General features: G+C 40.7%; 1 protein-coding gene across 3 annotated transcripts in view; it reads left to right on the top strand.

Annotated features, from left to right (window-relative positions):
• Nucleotides 1–1,069: 1,069 nt before the first annotated feature.
• The window catches only part of SUCO (SUN domain containing ossification factor), a 42,906-nt gene continuing 22,363 nt past the window's right edge, over nucleotides 1,070–21,612 (top strand). For all 3 annotated transcript variants that reach the window (XM_063344316.1, XM_063344315.1, XM_063344317.1), the window contains exons 1-6: nucleotides 1,070–1,340; nucleotides 13,154–13,262; nucleotides 15,537–15,638; nucleotides 17,016–17,161; nucleotides 20,299–20,439; nucleotides 20,625–20,775. In XM_063344316.1, the coding sequence (XP_063200386.1) occupies nucleotides 1,276–1,340; nucleotides 13,154–13,262; nucleotides 15,537–15,638; nucleotides 17,016–17,161; nucleotides 20,299–20,439; nucleotides 20,625–20,775 (714 nt within the window). In that variant the 5' untranslated portion in view covers nucleotides 1,070–1,275. The remainder of the gene's footprint in view (nucleotides 1,341–13,153; nucleotides 13,263–15,536; nucleotides 15,639–17,015; nucleotides 17,162–20,298; nucleotides 20,440–20,624; nucleotides 20,776–21,612) is intronic.

The raw sequence follows: 21,612 nt of genomic DNA, 5'->3' as shown, positions 1-21,612 counted from the left end.
GGACCAGGGAAGGCACCTCTCTTCCACCCCACATCAGGAGTGGGCGCCCATGGATGTTGAGATCATGCTTACAGCTGCCTGGCCTGCATTCCCCTGAGCATCTCCCATAAGCGCTCCCACAGCCCCAGCCATCAGAGGGAAGGCAGTGCCGGGACACAGGCAGTTTATGGGGCTGAGGAGAGACTCTGGGCCAGGAAGGCTTAGCCAGGCTGCCAGGTCCCGGGCACGGCTCCTTGGAAATCGCTCCCCATGCAGGCCTCAGGGCGCACGCGGCCAGCTGCTGGGCAAACCCTGGCTCAGCTCTTGCTCCTACAGTGAATAAATATGCACAAAACCACCTTAAACGCTTCTCTGGCACCCCTTGTGCCAATAAACACGGGCCGGGCCGCCATCCGGCTGCCAGCGGGTGAGGCCTGAGCCCAACCACCCCTCAGGGGCTCCCTCGGGCCGCCCGCAAAATGGCGGCGCGGACCCTCAGCCGGCGGCAGACCCCACCGCGCCGCGCGCCCGAACTACATCTCCCAGCAGTCCCCGCGCCCCGCTGCGAAATGGCGTTATCCCGCCCCACTCCGCGGCGGTTATTCCGCTGGGGGCCTCGGCCAGCCCCAATCAGCGCTCGGCCCTGCGGGGCAGCCAGCAGAGCAGCCTGATCAAAAAAAAAAATAAAATTGCAAAAGCCACCATGTCGGAGCCGCCGTTCCTTAAAATACCCCTCGCATCGGAGGTAGTGAGGTTCCCCGCGAGCCTCGCGGCCCCGGGTTTGCTGTCAGCCGCCATTTATTGCTACGGCAATTTCTCTTTAACGGCTTGTTTCACGCAGACGCCTCAGAGGAGGACCTTGGAGGGGCGGGGAAAGACAAGGCCGGCTCCCTTGATTCGCCGCCGCCCTGGCGGCGGAGGAGCCAATCTGCGCCGGCAACCGGGGCTGGGGGGCGGGGCCATCCGCAGGGGCGCGCCGGCCATTGGTGGGGGCGGAAGCGAGGGGGCGTGGCGGAGCGGCGGGGAGGGTGACGCGTATCCTTCCAGCTCAGCGCGTGAAGGGATAAGGGGCAAGGGGGGGGAGGGGGGAGGGGCCCGGTTCGGCGGGCAGTAACGGCCGCGCTCGCGCCGCCGCGTGCCGCGTTGCGTCTTGGAGGGAGGAGGAGGAGGAGGGGCCGCTCCAACGGTCGTTCCACCTCAGTGGCCGCCGCCGCCCGGGTGCGCTTCTCCCGCCGTCCCTCTGCCGGGGAGGATGCGCCGCCTCTGCCCGGCCGCGGCAGGTAGACGGGGGCGACGATGAGGGAGCCGCCCCGCCGGCTCCTGGCCCTGGGCTCCTGCCTCTTCCTCTGCGCCCTGCTCTGGTGAGTGAGCGCCGTCCGCCCTCACGGCGGGGAGGCAGGCTCCTCCGAGGCCTCCCGGCGGCGGGGGTGTCCCGCCCCTCGGGGCTTCTCGGGGCCCGGCATCGGCCCTGCCGCTGCCGCCCTCGGCGGCGGGGAGAGCGCCCTGGTGTTGGGGTGGGGGGAGCCGGTGGTCGGGGACGCGCGGAGCGGGAGGTGGTGGCAGTAGGGAAAGAAAGATGCTTCCTTTTGGAAATAAAAAAAATAAGGCGTTATCGTGGCGGCAGCGGCGGTGTTGCGTTAAGGGAAAGGCAGGTAACAGCTCTCGGGAGGGTGGTTGCCGCTGCTGTGGGTGATTGTTGTGTTCGTGGAAAACAAGCGGTGTCAGACGTGGAGTCAGCCCTCGAGTATCAGGCGTTCAAAGTTAGGCTCTTCGCTTCCCGATGTATTTTGTTGCCGGCCTGTGCTTCTAACTGGAAGGCTTGCTCGCTTTTCCAGTTCTAGGCTGAGCTCTTGGTGTATTCTCTGAAAAATCTCGATGCCTTATTCTTGAAACCAAGACTGGCTGGAGTTGTGTTAAATTAAAGCCAACGAGCCCTTTAATTTTTGCACTGGTTAGGTCTTTGAGAGTGTTTTTCATAGTGATTACCTTAGTTGTATACCTTGTTCCACCATCTTCCGTTTACTTTGCTTTCAAGCTTCCTTCAAATGTGATGTTTATTAGAATACAAATATTAGGAGAATATATTGCCATATGCTAAGTTTGAAGCTTCTTAAACTTTGGCCTCCTTTGAACTCTGTGACTCACTGTTTGAGAAATGCTAGTCAGTTTGAACAGCAAACTGCAAATATTGAAAGCTGAACAGCAGTTGTTAGAGATAGTTGTGTATCTTGTGTATTATTTTAATACCTTTCCCATAAATTGTTTAAATATTAAAAAAAAAAAAATTAAAATAGTCTCGAAGCTCTGTGTTGTCTCACAGTTGATTGTAGTTGGATGAAGAAGGGGGATCCCAGGCATCTCTCTGTACAGAATTAGTTGCATATCTGGTGCTGACGCCGGCGTTACTGAGCTTGGACAATTTGGTTAGTGTCATCACATTTTTATTTTTGGGAGTTAAACCAGTGAATCTAACAAGTGCTTGAGAACTCCATTGCTGTGTTTACATTTAGCAAAATTTTCAAAGAAAAAACTCCTTGCTGTACAGGTAACTGAGCTGTCAACCAGAGGTAACTGTCTTCAGACAGCTTTTCTTGTTGGACAATTAAGTTTTTTCTCACCAAAGGTTCTATGTGTTAGGATTCTTATTAGGAAGACAGTTTTTGTTTCTTTCTTTGTCTTGAAGGCTGATAAGCTGTTTCTGCCTCAGGATAATTTGTTAACAAAGGTGTTATCAGTTTAATGATATATGCATGGTCAGAGTAATATTTTTATTGTTGAGTTCTTAGTTTGCTGTTTTGACGGAACTGTTTAAGAAAAAGTTCATACGCCTATTCCATATTGATAAAGGCATAGCATGTTCAACTAACTTGTTGAAATAACATAATTGTTCTGTAAAACTCGGACAACTTCTGCATTCATCTTGGGTATGGTTAGGAAAAAAATCAAGCTGAGTTTTTTCTTACTTCTTAAGAGGTTGCTCTTTCAAGCAGTGTTTTATCTTATCTCAGAGCTTGCATCAGAGTATCCCAAATCTTTGGCTGTTTAAAAATAAAATAAATTGAGACTGTGTGTTCACCCTGCTCACCCTGGCTGCTTTTGATTAAAGAGCCAGTAGATTAATTTAGATGTTGAGAGGGCTACAACTCCAGTTCTCTAGTCTCTGTTGTCCAAACATAAATTCATGTTAGAGAGTTTAAGTTCCTCTGTTTGCAGGATGGCATTGTGGCTTGCTTTAATTTCAGGAGCTGTGTCAGATTTGTAATTGGAAAGTCTTGAAGTCTATTAATTTCTGCCTTCTTGCTGGACTACGTAACATAAATTGTGATGTATATAACTTTTTCCTAAAAAGAAAATAGGCAATTCTGTTCACATAAGCAGTTAAGAAACTTTAAGTAGTAAATGGAAGGCTTTACGTTATAAATGTTGGCATGTGTGACAAATGTTGGCTTTTTAAATCTAGTTTTCTTGAAATGTAATCTTCAAAATATTTGATGCTAGTAGGAGAGAAGTGCTTTCTTACAGATGAAGGTGGTGGTCAACAGATGATCACATAAAAAACAAAAAACCAGGGGAGAAAAAACAAAAGGCAAACCAGAATTGCTTGAAAGAACACTCCTGGGGCTACTTGGACTCTGTCTTTTTTTTTTTAAATCTGGACTTTGTTTTATTTCTGGATAGACAGTTGCTTTTTTCTGTGTTTAATCTAAGCTTAAAATATGATTTATTTTTTTATCTCCCATCACACGTTTTAAAGGTTGCCTAGAGAAGTTTGTCCAATGGAGAAATATTAATTGGTAAAAATCAAGTGTGAGGGGGGAAGATTGATGTGACAGTCTTCCAACTGGAAACTGTTTTAAAAGATCTCATCCTTTAAGTTAAAAATACAACTGTGTATTTGGAAATGTACAAAGAAACAGAAGCTTGACTTGAGGGATTTGTTAGCTGCTGTCTTTAATGAAGGCAACGGGGTGCTCTTTGGGAGTGTGGGATCAGAGAGTGATGGGTACTTGAGGCTTTCTGAAGCAAACCGTGCATGGAACAAACGCAGCGCTCTGACAAACCTGAGCCAGCGAGGTTGTTCCAAATAGTTCAAAAGGGTGGGATGGCTGCATGGTTTTAGGGAAATACTTTTGATGGAGGTAAGGCTTAGGAATGTAGTGCTCTAAAAATAAAATGCATCTGTGCAGTCTGGAGCTTTGGCTGTACGTGACAAATGACTCCTGTTGTCCTGAATTTACAAAGATTTTCTTTATGCTTCAGTTAATCCCTTTGTGTGCCTGGTCATAATATAAAAAATACTTTTAAAATTTGTAGTGCTTTGTAGTTTGACAATATACAAAGCCGAATAAGTGGGGTAGATTTAGCAGCTTGTAGGAATACTATCGAATTGAGATGAGCTGTGACAGTTGTTTGAAGAGTAACCTGTATAAATTGTTCTGACACCAGCTTTTGTCTGCCATAAACCGCAGTTTCAAAGTGTTAGGTATGAGTTTAATAAAGAAATTGTGCATGCACTAATTTGCCTTTCTGTGATTCATTCTATCCCAGAAAGTGCTTTGCACATCCTGATCTACGTAGCTTTTATGAAGTCTTTTATCATCCTCGGCTTTACAACTATGAAGAAAAGGAAGATGGGGATTAAGTGCATGTGCACATCAGGACTCTTTAGTTGTAGTTCCGTTGTGAGTGTGCTGCATCAGCAAAGTAAGGCTTGTATCAAAGTGACTGGGCAGCAAGATGTGCTGTTTCTGACAGAAAACCCCTAGTCTGGTAGTTTTGACTCTGAAATCCATAGTGAGAGTGTACTTTGAGAATTGTAAAGGTCAGATTGGGTCAGTGGCATAGCCAGGGTAATGCTTAGATACAAGTACATTGGAAGGGTGTATATTTTGATATTTGTTTGTATTCCTCCCTATATGTGAATTTTAATGAGAGAAAGTATTTCTAGTTTTGATTTGCATTGTCTTCTACATTTTTGAAGGTGTGCTTGTTTAGAGCTGCTGTAATGCAAGAAGAGCTCTGAAAAAACAGTGCTGCATTGGCAGTGTGATAACATCACTAGTGATTATTTTGCTGCTCCTGTCCTGCACAGGCAAAAGCTATGTGAGTCAGATTAGAGATCACAGAAGTACAGGTTTTGCGAATTGAACATTATTGTCCCTGACTTCTGGCCCTTGAACTTGCATCTGTTAATAACAGAAAGGTGTTGAGTGGTGAAGCTAGGGAGAGGCTTGTGTTCTGGTGTAACACACCTCTTATCACACATAGAAATCCTCTTTTTAGCAGAGTATAACATTTACAGGAGACTGACTGCCCTAATGATCTGTATAGAACTGCTAGTGTAACTTGCTTATACTGGGACTCAGAATTTTATCTGGCGATTCTTTTCTTGTGTAGCTACTTAAATCTCTTTGGAAGACTGATATTAAAATAAGCACTCTGTGTGTGCATTTTATAGCAGGAAGAAATGAAGTGATTTGGGCACTGCATTCATATAATCAAAACCTTTGTTCCAGGCATCAGCTTTCAGAATGAAGAGTATGTTCCTAGATATGGAGTATCTTGTTTGGAAGTGTCTTTCCTCTGTAGTTAAGATTGGGACAAAAGCTGCTTTGAAACTCTTGGGCTCCTAAAAATCAAGTATGAATATCCCTAGCTTATAGCCTGCTCAAGCTGAAGGTGCTGTATGCAACCAGGGGCTCTGGTGTCTTACGCAAAACAAATGCTTGGCTCAATCAATTATTGAATGTTTACCTTCTAAAATTATTTGAAAATCAGTGAAGTGCCTTTATGCAGTGTCTTCTAAAAGGTTTGTCCTAGAAACTTCAAATTTGTTTGTTATGCAAGTGGTGTACTAAAGTGGCATGTACTACCTCGTGAGGTTGCTGTGTTGATTTGCAAGAGCCTGCCTGTTACAATGAGATGTGACTTACTTCAGCATTTAAATTCAACTTTTTCTGAAATATCTTTCTCTGACCTGTTACTAGTTCCTTTTCACTTTAACATTCTTAGCACTGTGAGTATTTTACAGAACACTTTTTGGCCTTTTCACTTTTCTTGTCTTTAGTTTTCATTATTAATCTAGCCTTCAGTAAAGTCTGTGCTTCTTTCAAGGGGAGGATGTACAACATCTTTTAAAGTTAACACTTGCAGCCTGAAGAGGGTGTTAGTTCTGAGCATGAAAACTTTTGGCTGAAGACAGACTAATGTAGAATTGCAAGTCTAAAAACCTCTTTGTAATTCTTGGTGAAAATACTGATCTGGTATAAGAGACAGACTGATCTCGAAGCTAGTGCAAAGAACTTTTGCTTGGGTGAGTGAAGATATTGGTATAAATGATGGTATAAACTGGAATATCAGTAAAAGGTTCCAACAGTTCAAAATTAGCTGAGATGCTTAAAGGAACCTTCTTGGCTTGGCTGAGTTTTGGAATGGCAATCAAGATATTGTTCAAATCCTTTAAAGGTAAGAAGTCTATTAAAAATACATTATAAAATGTCTGGGAGTTAGGTGATAGCAGCTTTACAGTGATCTAGGGCAAAATTCATGTTGCTAAATTTATGCTAAAATTCCACTCCTTGGCACTGTGTTAAGCTGTGTTGCGTTTACAGTGAGTTTTAAGCATGGGAAGCTGTTGCAGAGCAGCTGATGATGATTCTGAGCCTACTGTTGCAGTATCGTGCCCATGTAGGCAAGCTTATGAATTTAAGCGATGAAGGAAATCTTCAAAGGGTGTAAGTTAGACCTTACTACAGACTCTAAAAGCCTTAAAGTTTAATCACACTTGATGGCTATTCTCCTATTTTCCTGTAGTCTTTGTGGTCAGTATCAGGTTTTATTTTATTTTTCCAGAATGTGTTCTTTTCCCCAAACTCTTGCATTAACAGTAATAACTAGAGTTTGACAATGCAGGGAGATTCTCTTAAGCTACAGTCTTCAGTGCAGTATTATAGAGGTCTGTTACCAAGAACCACTAGGAACTGCCTTTGACACCTTCTGAGGGCTAGAGTTTGTGACTTCTGTCCTGCTTTCAGTGCCTCAAATAGGGTACCTGGATACTCCTTTCAAGAAAGAAATAAGAGGTATGTGTTTTGGTGTTACTTTGCAGCGTGCATGTAATACAGGCTGTTGTCTATTATGGGCACTGTATCAAAACAATATACAATTATAGTGCTGTGAAGGTGGCTGTTATCTCAGCAGCCTTTTCTAGGAAAGGATGAGAGATATACTGGTAGCGCTGTAAGAAAGGAATGAAGAGGTTTTTCCACTGTTAGTCCTCGGCCTTGATTTCTGTTGTTTAACATAGGACAATGGTGGACAGTCATGGAGAAGTAGTACGTTCTCCCCCAATCTTCTTGGATTTTTATATCTGAGTATACAGAAGCTCAAAGCTAACTCCCTCCCCCCACCGCCCCTGAAGTTACTGGCATGTGTCCACAATCTCAAGATCAGATCTGGGGTGCAGAGAATGTGTGTGGTTGAAGGCAGGATGCAGGAGTACCCCATCAGGCAGTAAATCAGTTAAATCTGGTAACGTATATGGTGCAACTGTAACCTTGTTTTGCAGTCTTTGCATGCTAATGCATTTAAAATGTTGAAAGCCATGCTTTTAAACTGATGGTTGGAATCTTATAGCCTGAAGCTATGAAATTCGGTATTGTCAGAAGTATCTTTGTGTTGGGCTTCTCTGAATAAGTGAAGTAACTGTCTTTTTTTTTTTTTTCTTTTTGCATTCCAGTTAGGAGACAGTTTGGAGAGCACATTCTTTGCAAAGAGTGGGCAAGATATTAAAAACCTAAATTCATTGCAAAATACAGTGGATTGGTAAAGGATTTGCAAAAAAAAAGCTCCAGTTTCAGTTTTGAGTTTTGGTTTTTTTAGCACACGAGTGAGGTTAGTGGATAGGGGTAGGAAATGAGATGGTATCAGGGCCTTGCTGGCAGCATCCTTGCTTAGCCTCGAGATGTAGATCTTAGTCTTCAGCTTTTTTCTCCCTTAAAGATCCATCATTAAAGTAATGATTGATAATAATGAGGGATAAACTTTTAAAATTATCTTAGTAATGCATGCTGCTCTTATATACTAATATATATGTTTTAAATTAATAGTGTGTGGGATTTTTTGTTGTTTTATTTTGGGGTTTTTGTGGGTTTTTTGACTGTTTGTGTGAGGAAGTTTGGGGTTTTTTTGACAGCATTAAGGAAGATTAACAGTTCTTCTTTGCATTTATCAACACTTGTTTCCACTTCACATGCAGAAATCAGTGTTGTGTCTGGGCAGATTGTGCTAGAGCAGTCAGTGCCTTGCCAAATAGCTTTCCTCCTCTGACTGGTTGAAATAACGTCACTGTCCTGAAAGCCTGGTCTTCATTTTCTGAGATGTTTACTTCGTTCTGCGGGCCCTTTTAAATGCAAGTCCCTCTTGTTGAACTGCTTCATTAATCCACTAAGTTAGTGGGGAGAAGGTGAGGCTTGTCTCTTCTTGCTGGTTTTTCTGCATTACCGGTGGTGGAAGGGAGAATACTGCTGACTCAAGAGTCTGGTTGGGGATCTGCTGAGCTGCTTGTTCTTACAGAGCCTTCTTTCTCTTTGACAGTGAAGCTAGCGACAGCAGTCACAGACATGTAGGATTTGTTCAAAGCAAAAGATATTTTCCTGCCTTCCTCACCCTTTCACAACTTCTCATTTTTTACCTCATTAATCAAAAATAAATTGTTCTGTAATCAAGAAGGTAAGCTTCAACCAACAAATAGATGCCTCTCCCCCATTCCTACACCTGTTCTGCTGGTGCCCTAGGTCCGAAACCCACCTGCCTTCTCTTGCACAGGCCTATTCTGAACTGATCCTATGAATATTTTCAGTAGAGAAGTGTCACATGTCAGGGATGGTGATATCTTCCTTCTCCCTTCTAGCTGTTGGGCATTGGTGCACCTGCAGCTGTTGGTAATACAACCCTCCAAGGTGCAGAAAATGTCAGTGATCGTCCTGGAGAGATATTCTTCCTTGTGCATTCAAGGAGGGCTTGGTAATCAGTACGCTGGTGATAGTTTCCTTTTATTTTTCCTTTCCTTAAAATTACTCTGTCTCACAGGTGTCAACTGTAAACTGCTTTGAACTGCTTCACTCTCTGGTGTTTGGAAATAGGTCTTGTTTGGGGACATTTTAAGAAAACTCCTGAATCATTTGGAGGACAGATGTGTTTGAACTGAATCTTGTGTGAGTGTCAGTGTGTATGAAGCCTTTGGAAAGGAAAGCTTAGATTGTTTTTCGCTGGTAATAACAAATTGTGGAAAAAACGCTCTTACTTTCAGATTTTGCTAGTTTAGATTTTTTATCAGCTGTAATTTGATTAATTTTTCTTACTGGTTTATTTCCTACTTGATTTTTATGATTGTCAAAACAATTATCAATAGCTTCACTATCTCTGATAATCTTCTGCAACCTCTTTCACAATTTCTTAGAGTTTGAGCCAAATTAGAACTGGACGGTCTTTCATGTGAAACCTGTGCTGCAATTTCAAAACCACCTGCACTTTTGAATTTCAGTGTGTTCCTTTTCAAAAGGACCATAGCCAACTTGTATAGCAATAAATGTAACCTACCATTCAGATAGGGGTGAGCAGACTTTCTGCTTCAGTAGAGAACCACAGTATGTTCTTGTCCTGTGAAGAGTAAAGATTTTCCCCCGCCCCCCCTTCCCTTCTGTGTCTGGGCTTGCAGCTTTTGCTTTTGGGTTTGTGCATATCAAGCTGAAAAATTCATGGTGGATTAGAGAAAATAGCTTTTAAACCTACATTAATAATGATACTAAAAGAGTCTTGCTTAAGTTTCTTTGTTCTGTGTGAGGTTTAATAGCAGCTGCTATTTTGAGTCACGCTTAGCAAAAATAGAGCTATTGAAAACTTCTCGGTCCATGTAAGTCACTAACTGTTGGCTATGTGTTTGGAACAGTCTCTTCAAGTATTTCTGCACTGTTAGGTCATTTGAAGATATACCTTGTACCTGAGACAGTGTATCTAGTGACTAATCTCCAGTACTGTTTGGGCAGTAGATCTGCTTGCTTCCAAGTCAGCATTAAAATACTACTCTCTTGTCTTGAGAAAGGGAAGGGTATGTTAATATATGCAGATGCAAAAGCTGCTGTGCTTTCACTGGATGTGCTGTGCAAGTTTACTAAACTGAAGGGGAGTTCTGTTATCTGTAAATTAATGCTTAGGTTTTCGTGTTGTCTTTCTGCATATAGAGAAATGCTTAACCGAGGTGCTATGCCACGTGGCAATTTTTTTTATTACGGCTACATCACTTATCAGCCTGTGGCTAAGGAAGCCTGTTGAATGAATAAGCAGAATCCTGAAAGATGGAAGAAAAAAAGGAGTGGTGGTCCTGATAAGGTGATTAATTTGTCTTCTCACAGGATGGCTTGTCTGATGTGGCCTTGCGTTTTGTGGATTTGTGTTCTTAATGCTCTGTCAGAACTTGATGGCAACAGTTGAAGGATATATCCTGCCTGCTGCATTCTCTGTTGCAGTAGGGCTCAGGTTTTCCTGTGGGTGTGTGTATGTACAAAATGAATTCTCAGTCCCCTCCCTTGCTTAGAGGGCTCTTGGGAGACTTGAAGAATCATGTTTGAGTTGGGGAGTGGACTGGGAAGAATTTCTGAAAGTAAGCAAATTGGACACAGATTATGTCAGAATAGTTTAAATCTGAGCTATCAAACTGCATTCTTCTAAAAGCTGCATTCGTGCTTTAATAAAGCGTGATTTGTTGTGTTAAAAGTATCAATATATTAAGGCAAGAAATGTATGCCTTCTGTGCTAAGTGCTTTTTGTGACTGCAAGTGCTAAAGTAGTTATTAACGCGGTTGTGAAAATACACTCTGTGTTTTAAAATGCTGATTCACAGATGGTGATATTTTTCCTTTTCTATGTTAAGGGACTTAATGTTGCTCTGTACAGCTCACTGAAGATCCCCCCCTTAGTGTAAGCAAAATAGAAAATAACATTTGTATGCATGTATAATAAAGAGGTGGAATGAGCTACAGTATGTTCTGTATAATTTTTGATCCTTCTTTTGTATTTTTATGAAGAACCAGGGAGTCATTATAGGTGCAAGGAGAGATCAGAGGTACTGGAATTAAGAGCATGAGAAAGTTTCTCCCTGAAATGATTGAAACCACTTTTTGGAAAAATAAATAACTCGAACCATTTGCATAACTAATTTTTCCAAATGAGAGCTAGGAAGAAGGCCATAAAAGTCTGGTAACATTTCATTCCATCCCTTAAATGTACGTCTTGTGCTTAGGATAAGACAGAGGTTTATGGAAAACTTAATATACACAAAGAACTACATGATGGGATGGGAATTTAAGATGTGTGAGAATGCATACATCTGGTTTTCAGCTTAACTGAGATGCGAGACTTTGTGCCAGCTAGAGTATGCAGCTATAAATGTTTTCATACCCTTATATTCAGTGCTTTCGTTTCCAGTAACTGCAGGTGCTTCTGCTTGACTTGAGGGCTTCCATTTAGTTTAGAAGAAAGCTGTTACCTCAAAGATAAGAGGAATTACTGAGGTGCGGTGGGGCTGAGGCAGACCTGGGAGGGACTCCTTACTTCCCGATCTCTGGAATAGCATGTCCGATCCCACAAGCTCATTGTCTGCTGTCTTCTGCTCTTCTGGTGGTAAGAGACCTGGATTTAGGGTGGCTGGTGCCTTGCTAACGCTCCCTGCTGATGCGGGTGGAAGAGGAGCAATAGGTTTATAGCTCTACAAGAAAAGCCCTATTTTGTGAGTGCCTGCAACCTGGAGAAGTGGTGCTCCCTTGTGTGTGTATATAGGTGTATGTGTGTGTATATATACATGCATGAAACCGTTTATAAAATGTAGTACTTGACTGTGGTCTATTGTAGCATGGGTTCCTCCTTGGCGGAGTAATCCACGCTGCATAGATTTTTTTTTTTTTAATAAAGGTGATCTTCAAGTTTTTAAGACAGGTGGTAATTCAGATTCAAAACACTAGACTAATCCCAGTTGTGTAAGTGAATCCAGACCTACTAATATTCTTGCTATTATGACTGACTGTTAAGGCTCTGTTTTAGTTTTCAAAACTTGTGTCAGAAGATGGCTGTATCCAGATTTCTTGTGTGCTTGAAGGTCTGTTACAGACCTGTCTCCTTTTAGGAGGAGGAGGCCCCTCTATCAGGGTGCAGAGTGACATTTTTATGAACGGGGTCATACTGATCACCTGGCTGTCATGTAAACAGTATTTCCTGGAAGAGTGTTTGGCTTTAAAGTGACAGGTGACTCTGATGTTCAAATGTAGTTGAAAACTCCACTAAAAGCTCAATTTGCGTCGCATTTTGCTGGACTTACTAGAAATCTGCATGAAGAGCTTTGCTGGCCTTTGGGCCTCCAAGCCTAAAGGTTGGCTGCACAGGTGTTATCTAGGATGTGAAGGGGCCATGCACTAAAGCAACAAAAGATGCTGTTCTGCCGCAAGTGTTTGTATAGATGTTGGCTGCTTTTCTATGGAAATAAATCCATTTCTGCTGAGAAGCAAAATTGTTTGGAGCTGAAAGTACAGACAAATCTCTATGGACGTTGTAGCTAAAGCCAGCACCTGGTTTGCCATTTATGTCTACATTTTCATTACTTTTTGCATGGGCCTTTTGTTTAATATACTTATTTTCTCTAATTCTCTTATATGTGCTTGATGATGCTGACCATACAGAATTTTCTCAGATATGATATGTACAGGGAAATTAGGAGCTTTATTTTTTTAATCTGTGGCTTTAGTTCTTGCTTAGTAAAAGGTATCCCATTATGACAAAGGATATAGTGGATTCATATTCTTTCTAACTTGCAGCAGCTTAATGAATTTGGGTCAGCTTCCACTTTGTGATGTGGTATCACCCCAGTAACGGTTTTGCTGGTATTTTTGTCCTTTGGAAGTAGTAAATTTGTAGTGTGTTTTCTGTTAAAATTTCTTAATGTTAAGTCCTCCAATAGTTTTGATAAATCAGTATCTATGAACTGTTCACGTCTGTTTTTACACTTTAGGCATTTCATGGAAACAACTGTGAAATGTTGAGAGAGACAATGCTGAGGGAATTTTAAAATGTGTTTTATTCATTTTAAATCAAGACTATGACGATCTCTTTTCTTTTTTTTATATAGGCTTCCTATTTGGCATGTCTTTTGTAAAGACAGTCCTTCATTGTCAGTGCAATATGCTTCAGGTGATGCTTGTGCCCTGGCAAATAACAATGAAAATATCCAGGAAAAGGTATGATGAATAATTAGCTACTAAGTCTGACTTGATATTTAGTGAATAATAAAAAAAGATTCATACACTTTGATTCATAGTTTCTCCTTGGCCAGAATGTTTAATGTACTTCGTTGTTCTGAAGTTTTTGTTTTCCTTTACTCAAGTTTGTTGCTGTTATGTGGCAATACAGCTGGATGCTTTGGGTGGGGAGGGGGTAAGAAACAAATAGTAAAGCTGCTAATGATGGCTCAGGTTTATTTATTTGGCTGCCAGCTGTTAGAAGAAGCAGCCATCAGGGATAGTATATAGCTCTGTAGAGACCATGGTAACAGCTGATGGCCTGGATAAGTCTAGGCCACAGTATGCCAGTTGCATCTGTGTTCGGTTAAAAACCCAGTGCACAAATGATTGCCATCCTAAATAGAAGATTTAAGAATAATTGTTTTATTAAGTCAGTACTTATCAGTTTTCCTCCGGTCTGATAAAAATTAACAAAGCTGAAATACATATATGAAATGCTAATAAACAAGATTTTGTCCCTTTCTTATTTACATTACTCAGCAGTTCAGGTTAAATTGAGTGTGATTGTCCCCCCTGGTTAATTCATTACAAGTCTCTGCATATTGCAATTTCATAGTCAGTTCACAAGCAATTGAGTCATATCAAAAACCCCTCCTAATTTCACTTATTCACACGGGTAAAGAATCAGTCCTGTGATACGCATGGATAATATTGATGCTATTAGTCTTCCCATTGCCTCCATCAATCAGTAGTACTGCTAATCATGGCTCTCATTCCGAGAAAGCTTTTATATACTACACCAAACCTGCAAAATGTGTTGAGTATTGTAATTGATTCAAGTGGAGAGCTGCCTGACCAGAAAAAAAAACCTTAAATAGTGAGGGTTTCTTAAACATTTCAACATCTATTTTATTTTTTTTTTTTGCTAGCTTATGCAGCCAAATAGCATTCAGTCCTATTCTTCTGACTGCCTGAAGAGTCCTGCTCAAGTTTAATGGCTGATGTAATAAAACTGTAGATAAGAGAGCTTTGAGACTGAGAAGCCACTGGTGTATGTTTTCCTGCTTTTTTGCAACATTCTTCTCTTCATTCTAGTAACACAGCTGCATTGCTAAGCAGATTTCTCAACTTAAACCCAAAGATGTGACGTATACTGTACTTTTTACTCATTAAAGAAAAATCTCTTGGGTGTATGAGAAATCTTAAGGATGTGTCTCTTACTCCTAACTGGAGATGTACTGCTCAAAAAGAGCAGTTTTGCAGCCCTTGGTCAGTTTTCCTTAGATCGTTTGTCCCTTATTGGTGCAGTTTAATCTTACAGGCTAGGATGCTAGTTGTTAATATTTGGGCAAAAATGTTGATGTTGCTTAGCTGTTGTCTTTAAGATTTGCCTACTCAACTTTGTACTTCCTGCTCTTCCAGTGTATACCTTAACACTCTTAAATTGATATAATCGTGTAACCTTTTATAGCATAGCAGCCCATTTTGGATCCGAACACTTGCACTTCCAGTGTTTGACCATGGGATTTTTGGTAGCCCTTATGAAACAAGGGTGTGTAAATTTCTACCAGATTTCTTGCTGTATTCTGCAGTGTTGCTCAAAAATAACTTGCATATGTTGTAGTCACAACTTTAAAAAAACAAAAAGTTTGAAGGGCAAGTAAATTCTTGTTAGTTCTACAGTCTGCTGGTTTTAAAACTTTTTTTTTCCCCTCAAATGTGTATTCTTTTTTACTTTGTGAGTTAACTGCACTTGATTATAAGTCTTTAGTTGTAAAAGAGAAAGTTGCTTTAAAAGCTTACAACAGACTTGTGAAATTATTCTAGTTCTGATGATGAGACTGCTATAACTGAAATGTGCTGAGTATTATTTTTTTAATGGTTTTCTGGTGCAAGTCATCTTAGGATCTTTTTTTTGTCCCCCTCGTGTTTTGGGCAGATGAAGATAGGGAGGATTTGTCATCGTGGGAAGTCATAGCAGAATGATCAGCTTTCCTTAGCACACAAACTGAACGATTTAAGACAATGCTAAAATGGTCTTTCCTGTGAAGATTTAACTGAATTGTTTTAACTTGCCTTAGTCTTTGTACAGATGAGATTTTAAACATACGGGGCAGTGGCTCTGAAGATTCATGTAGCTTAACTTCTTCTTGATATTTTGGTGGTAGTAAAGGTAGTATTATTCAGACTGTACCAAAGGTAACTCCTGTTACTAGAGCAGAAGGCCTGTCTTACTGCATGCTGACTGTTGTTTTACCTTTAATATACTAGGGGGAAGAGGCTGGTCCCAGGCTGGAGTCTGAGCACGCAGACTCAAGTACACAGAGTTACTCTACAGAAGAGCTGCTTGATGACTTTACAAAATCTGACCAGGCAAGACTTTTATTTCATTCACTGTCTCCATACACTCTTCAAATGCTCCTTGGATTTCAGAGTCTTTCATTCTTGTTGTCTAAAGCTCATAGTAACAATCTATCCCATTTCCCTTGCACATAAGGTTGCTGTCAGACTCGTGTTTCCAGTGAAGGATAGAACATGTGTGCTAACAGATCTTGCAATTCTCATACGCATAAGTAATAGTAAGAGTAATTTAGTATTTGTAGGTACTGACTAAATAAATCTTTCCAAGATGCATTAAAATTTGATGTTATGGGTATGGATGTCTCTTTATAAATAAAACATAGAAAAGCTTCTCACTGAGGTCTCTTATATAGATCGGACTTGGTGATCATAGCTGTCCATTTTAGCTTTGATCCTTCCTGGCTTCTGTCAGTTTCATTTCCATTGTTAAAATGGGAAAAGGGTTGTATGTGCCATTGGTAACATCAAGTCAGTGCTCAATGTCAAATGTTACAAAGTCCACTATTACAGATGATTTATTTGACATGTATTTTTGGTTTTTGTAGATTAGAAGACAACATACGTAGGGCACACTTCTGAATATATATTGCATGGTTTAGATATGTCGTTCCATAGTAAAATATTCTGGACCTCTTCATGTTCAGTTAGATGACTTGGAGGAATCCAGCGATTGACAACAGGCTCTTATTTAGTAGTATTTAATAGTATTAATAGTATTTAGTATTGTTTAATAGTATTGCTGAAGAGTTAATCTGATCTGTTCCAGTGGTTATGTACTCTTCCAGATTCAGAAAGACTTATTTTGATTATGCTGTGTGATGGCTTATGAAAACTGGAGAACTAGAATAAATAAGACTCAAGACTACTAGGCTCTCAGAAGTGATAAGTGATTTATCTCTTTGTTCAGTTACAACATGGAATAGTCTTCTATCATTCGGACCTCCATTACAGTGGTAAATTTGAAAGCCTACCCCAAAATTAAGCTTAGGATGAAAATAGTAAATGTAAATTTTATTGTAATGGAGCATGCAAATAGAACCATTTATTTTGGTTGTTGAAATATTCAGGCTTGTTTTCTTGTGGCTGTCTCTTTGTAGACATGCATGGCTGAGGAAGCTGTTGTACATGCCTTCTCCAATTAATATTTTTACACTATTATTGCAGACTATGGAAGAGTGTTGCAACTATCCCAAAGTAGCATTGAATACCACCTAGGTTTATGAAGACAGAAAATTTAATTCTTAACTGTCTTGCGCTCTGGTTTTCAGGTTCATTGATGACAGAAATCTAAACTGCTGAACTGTTAAAACTCCATGCTAGATGTTATTGTATGATGCTTTTCCTATTCGAGTTTTGAAAAACGTATGTTCATCTGTAATGTTTTCACAGCCTACAGAAATGAGTGAAGGAAGCCAGCCTGAAGTTGAGACTCCACCTTCAGTAGGTTTAAATGAAGCTTCATCTAGCGTAGTTGCAAGCACTGAAAACATTTCCAGTTCACCTACCTCAGAGATACCTCCAGTCTCGCAGCCCGAGTAAGCTTTTTTTATTTTATTGTTTTGCTCTTTGAGAGAATATCACTTACTCTGATGTTGTTAAAAGGGTTACCTCTTCAGGTTTAGTAGGGATAAGACTAGGCTGCTACACACGATTCTTTTGCTGTACTTTGGTTTATGGTGTTAATGCTGATGGAATATGCTGTCTTTTACTCAGTACACGGATTAAGAGTTGTGTACTTGCCTCAAGTGTCAATAGTATTGCCACCGTCAGTTTCTAAGATGCTGCTTTGACAGAAAAAAATCCAATGCCTTTTTATGTGCTGTATAATCTGTACTGTAAAAGCCCTCAGGTCTTTACCATTAAGATCTGTGTCCTTCACAAATGTGCTTTCACATCTGTGATAACAAGCATCAAGGCTGCTTCAGTGACAGCCTCTGCTTTCATTAAAGGATGACTTTGCAGGATTTTACTGCAGGACGTGTACCAGAGCAGTTTTAAATAAATTTTGATATTAAGAGACTTTTGATGAAATAGAAAGTTTTAGTATAAAGGCAACCAAGGCAGTTTGTAATTCGGGTAGTTAGTAGTGTATTGCAGAGCTACCTCTGCTGCAGGCAGTCTTCTAGAGTTCATGTACTTAATTTTGTTTCCCTTCTTTTGTGGAATGCTGTGCTATCAAATGTTAACTGTAGTATGGAAATTCATGCGTATATACTTCTGTGTACTTCAATAAAATTTTTCTGGGCTTTTTAATGGATGCTGAGGGGTATATATTCTTCTGATTGTCTGCTGATAAAGGCCTAGTGTTTTGGTAGATGAAAATTGATGAAAAATGAAGTAGATTTCTCTTGTTATTTGGTGTTTTGGTTTTAAGAGTCCAGTTTTTCTGGTTTACTGAATTTAGTTTCTTTATCATAAGAAAGGGCTAGACCTCTTGACTAGTAACTGATCTTGTCTAGTCTGCTAAGGCTAACACTTAAGCACATTTTGGTACTTTGTAAGCACCTTAATTGCAAGTCTTCAAAAATCGAGCTTCTCAAATTCAGTTTTTATAAAGCGAAACTGGAATGTAATTTCAGCATGCTGCTTCTTATAGCTTTTGTTGACTACTGTACTGATTTGTTTGTGTAATGTATTGCAAGTCCTACTGTTGTCAGGTCTAAGAAGAGATTCAAGATCTTTTCTCTTGAACATTCAGGCTGGTATCTTGTAATTGCTGAAAGTAGTCTTGCTGTCTCTGAACACTTGAACTATGAAAGAAACGAAAATGGAAACTTGCTTTGGAGCACCTGATATGTTAGTTAATGCTTGGCAGTAGTGTTCTGACTAGTACCATTTACAGGAAGAAAGGGTAGCATGAGTATAGGAGAGATGTGTATTTATACATTATTTCAAACTTCAGTTTAGCTTTAAATAGTAATTGTTGGTCTCTGTTTGTGCAGATTAACTCTAATATCCAAAACAGTTAACAAGATCTTTAAAAAGACTCGGTTGTTATCTTTAAGACAGCATTTTCCCTCCTTTAGGTGCTGATTCCCATCAGTGTAACAAAGTCCAACTCCCCTAGGTTTTACCATTCTGATATTCCAGCAGGACCTCTTAGTCAAAATATTCTAAATAATCTGAGCTTCTCTTCTGGCTGCAAGTATAGACAGCTGCCATGTAGAATGAGCTTGATAATGCATTTTAAGGCAAAGCTACTAACAAATGAAAGTACCCAAAGGAGAGGGAGCACTACAGCTTTTAGGCTTGTGCTACTTGCCTTCTGCCAAAATTAATTACTTGATGCCAGTCAGGTACACCCTGACATCAGGGTGTTTTTAAGTTCATACTTGTCCCATATTTTATTCAGGTGACAACTATTCATACTGTCATCTGTCCCCTGAGATCAAGACTATGTGGAGCTCTTTAATTTTAAGTGTAGTGGTCAAGCTTACTTCAGTCGTTAAAGTGTTATATGCAGAGCTAAACTGCGTGCATCTTGGATGTGTGCAGTTTGGGGTGTTCAGAAAAAGTACTCGCTGTTTGTAGCCAATGGATCCTTGCGTTCTTAGTGTTTTAGATTTTTACGACATAGTGAAAAGTCTTGAATACCTGTGAGTTTCTTGTTTTATACCGTGGGAATTCTGTAATATGACAGGTCTGAAATTGGTTCCCTGTGTTTGGTACGGCTGCTTGTGTTGATGATCGTAGCAGTCAGAGAACCAAAAAGATCCCCTTTTAAGTTGCCGACGTGCTGTTTGTGTTTTTTGCAGCTCTGTATCATGATACTGGATTAACCTAGTTTGCTGCTGATATTGGAGAGGGCTTATGTTGAAACTTCGGAGGCAGAATAAAGACTTCTACTTAGATCTGGTTTATAGTCTTCTAGATCAATAGGAAAGTAATCCTTGCACTAGAGAAGGGAGGAAAGTCATTATTTGTCCATCTTCTCCTCCCCACCCATTCCATCATTCCGAAAGAGCATATAGGGAGGCTTTCTTTTAATTTTTTGCATGGGTTTTGTCTGATGCAGTGTGTTCAGTCTTTATGGGAGAGAGGAAGTAAAGCAGTGGGCAGATTATCTGATTCAGGCTGTTGATGCAGTTTGGATAATGGTCTGCTTGGTTACCTCATTTTTATTGCACTAGCAGAAAGAAAAAAAATCTAGTGGAAAGGAAGTCTGGCTGGCTCTACTCTTTATCATTATACCACTCCTTTGGCTAAAGCTAGAGAAGAAAGTTCTTTTTCTGACTGCTGCCCATTGACTTGGGAACAGTAAGAGCGTTTAGTGATGAAACTCGGTCTCCGGTTTGATTCCGTGGTTGAAAGGGAAAAGAAATTTGCTGGCGGTCAGATAACTATGAAGCTGTTCTTAGTTTGTAGTGATGATGGGAAAAATTATCCATTGGAGTGTTTGGTAAGATGTTAGATGAGAGTTCTGGGAGATAAGAAGCTCGCTTTGAGTTCCTTTGCTGGGACAAACAAGCTGGAAAAGGAAGTTCTATTCTTGCATGGGTACAGCTGGGAATGCAGTTCCACAAGTATAGCTTACTTCATTCCTCTCTTCTTAATTATTTCTGTGAGACTGTTGCTTTTTTAAAACTTTCAAATATCTTTAGTTATGTGGTTGATTAACGGGGTTACTTGTGTTATCAGAAAGGTAAAAAGCGTGTTATTTCTCTCCCTTCAGTGCAATAGAAAATTCCCGTGCTGATATCCCTGTAGTCAGCTCTAGTGAAGCTGAGCAGTCAGAACCTGACTGTGATATTGGTGGGACACTTGAGGCTGACCCTCAGAGTGAGCCTTCCTCTTTTGTCAGTCCACCAGAGAGGTGAGTATTGAAGTAGGTTGTGAGTCTAAATAATTTAGAGCTAATTGTTCTTTCCTGTCCTGGCCTCGCAACAAACATTTGCATGTGCTTGCTTATCTACATATTTGTGTGTATGTGTTTAATATTGCATATGGATGAAAATGTGATCACTTTATAGGTCCTAATACTCTTAATAAAACTTTCAGCCTTGCAGGTCAACATATAGAGAACATATCATCTTCGCATGGCAAGGGAAAGAAGACAAAATCTGAGTTTGAGTCGAAAGTTTCAGCAGCTGAAAAAGGGGCAGATGAGCAAAAATCTGCTCTGAACACCTCAGAGAACTTAAAAAGGGAGGTAAGCAGTGATATCCGCTTGGTACACACAGGAGCATAATGACCTCTGTTAGGTTCTCACCTTTGTTAAAGATGAGTGATATTCATCAATTTTCTGATTGCCACTGTATAAGTGCACAGCCCTCACATTTTGAGCACTGTGATTGAGCACTTCTGATATTGCTGTCTCAATAAGGGTATAATAAACTGGAAGAAAAGGCCAGCAAGGTTGATTAATTGGCACAGAACAGTTTTTCTGAGCTAAGTCTCTTCAAATATTTTTGGGAAATCAAATAAAACTATCTGGAGCAGAATCCAGAAGAAATGTTCTTCCTGTAACGGATGCTATGGATAATGAATTTTTTTTTACATAGGTTTAAAAAAAAAAAAGTGGGGGTGGGCTGGCTTGCATGGTCCAGGTAAGCTTGTAGAAGAGAAGTCTGCGGGTTGGATCTTGACTGAGTCAGGAAGTTCCTGAGTAGCAAGCAGACGGCTAGAAGCAAAAATGACAGTTGGAGGAATCATAGAATTGTTAGGGTTGGAAGGGACCTTAAAGATCATCTAGTTCCACCCCCGCTGCCATGGGCAGGGACACCTCCCACTAGATCAGGTTGCTCAAAGCCCCATCCAGCCTGGCCTTAAAAACTTCCAGCGATGGGGCTTCCAACACCTCTCTGGGCAGCCTGTCCAGTGCCTCACCACCCTCATGGTGAAGAACTTCTTCCTAACATCCAATCTGAATCGTCCCATCTCTAGTTTTAATCCATTCCCTCTAGTCCTACCATTACCCGACATCCTAAAAAGTCCCTCACCAGCTTTCTTGTAGACCCCCTTAAGATACAGGTAGGCCACTATAAGG

Source organism: Chroicocephalus ridibundus, chromosome 8, assembly GCF_963924245.1.
Source record: "Chroicocephalus ridibundus chromosome 8, bChrRid1.1, whole genome shotgun sequence".
NCBI lineage: Eukaryota > Metazoa > Chordata > Aves > Charadriiformes > Laridae > Chroicocephalus > Chroicocephalus ridibundus.
The sequence above is the reverse complement of the archived record's forward strand: the minus strand, read 5'-3'. Positions and strand labels throughout refer to the sequence as shown.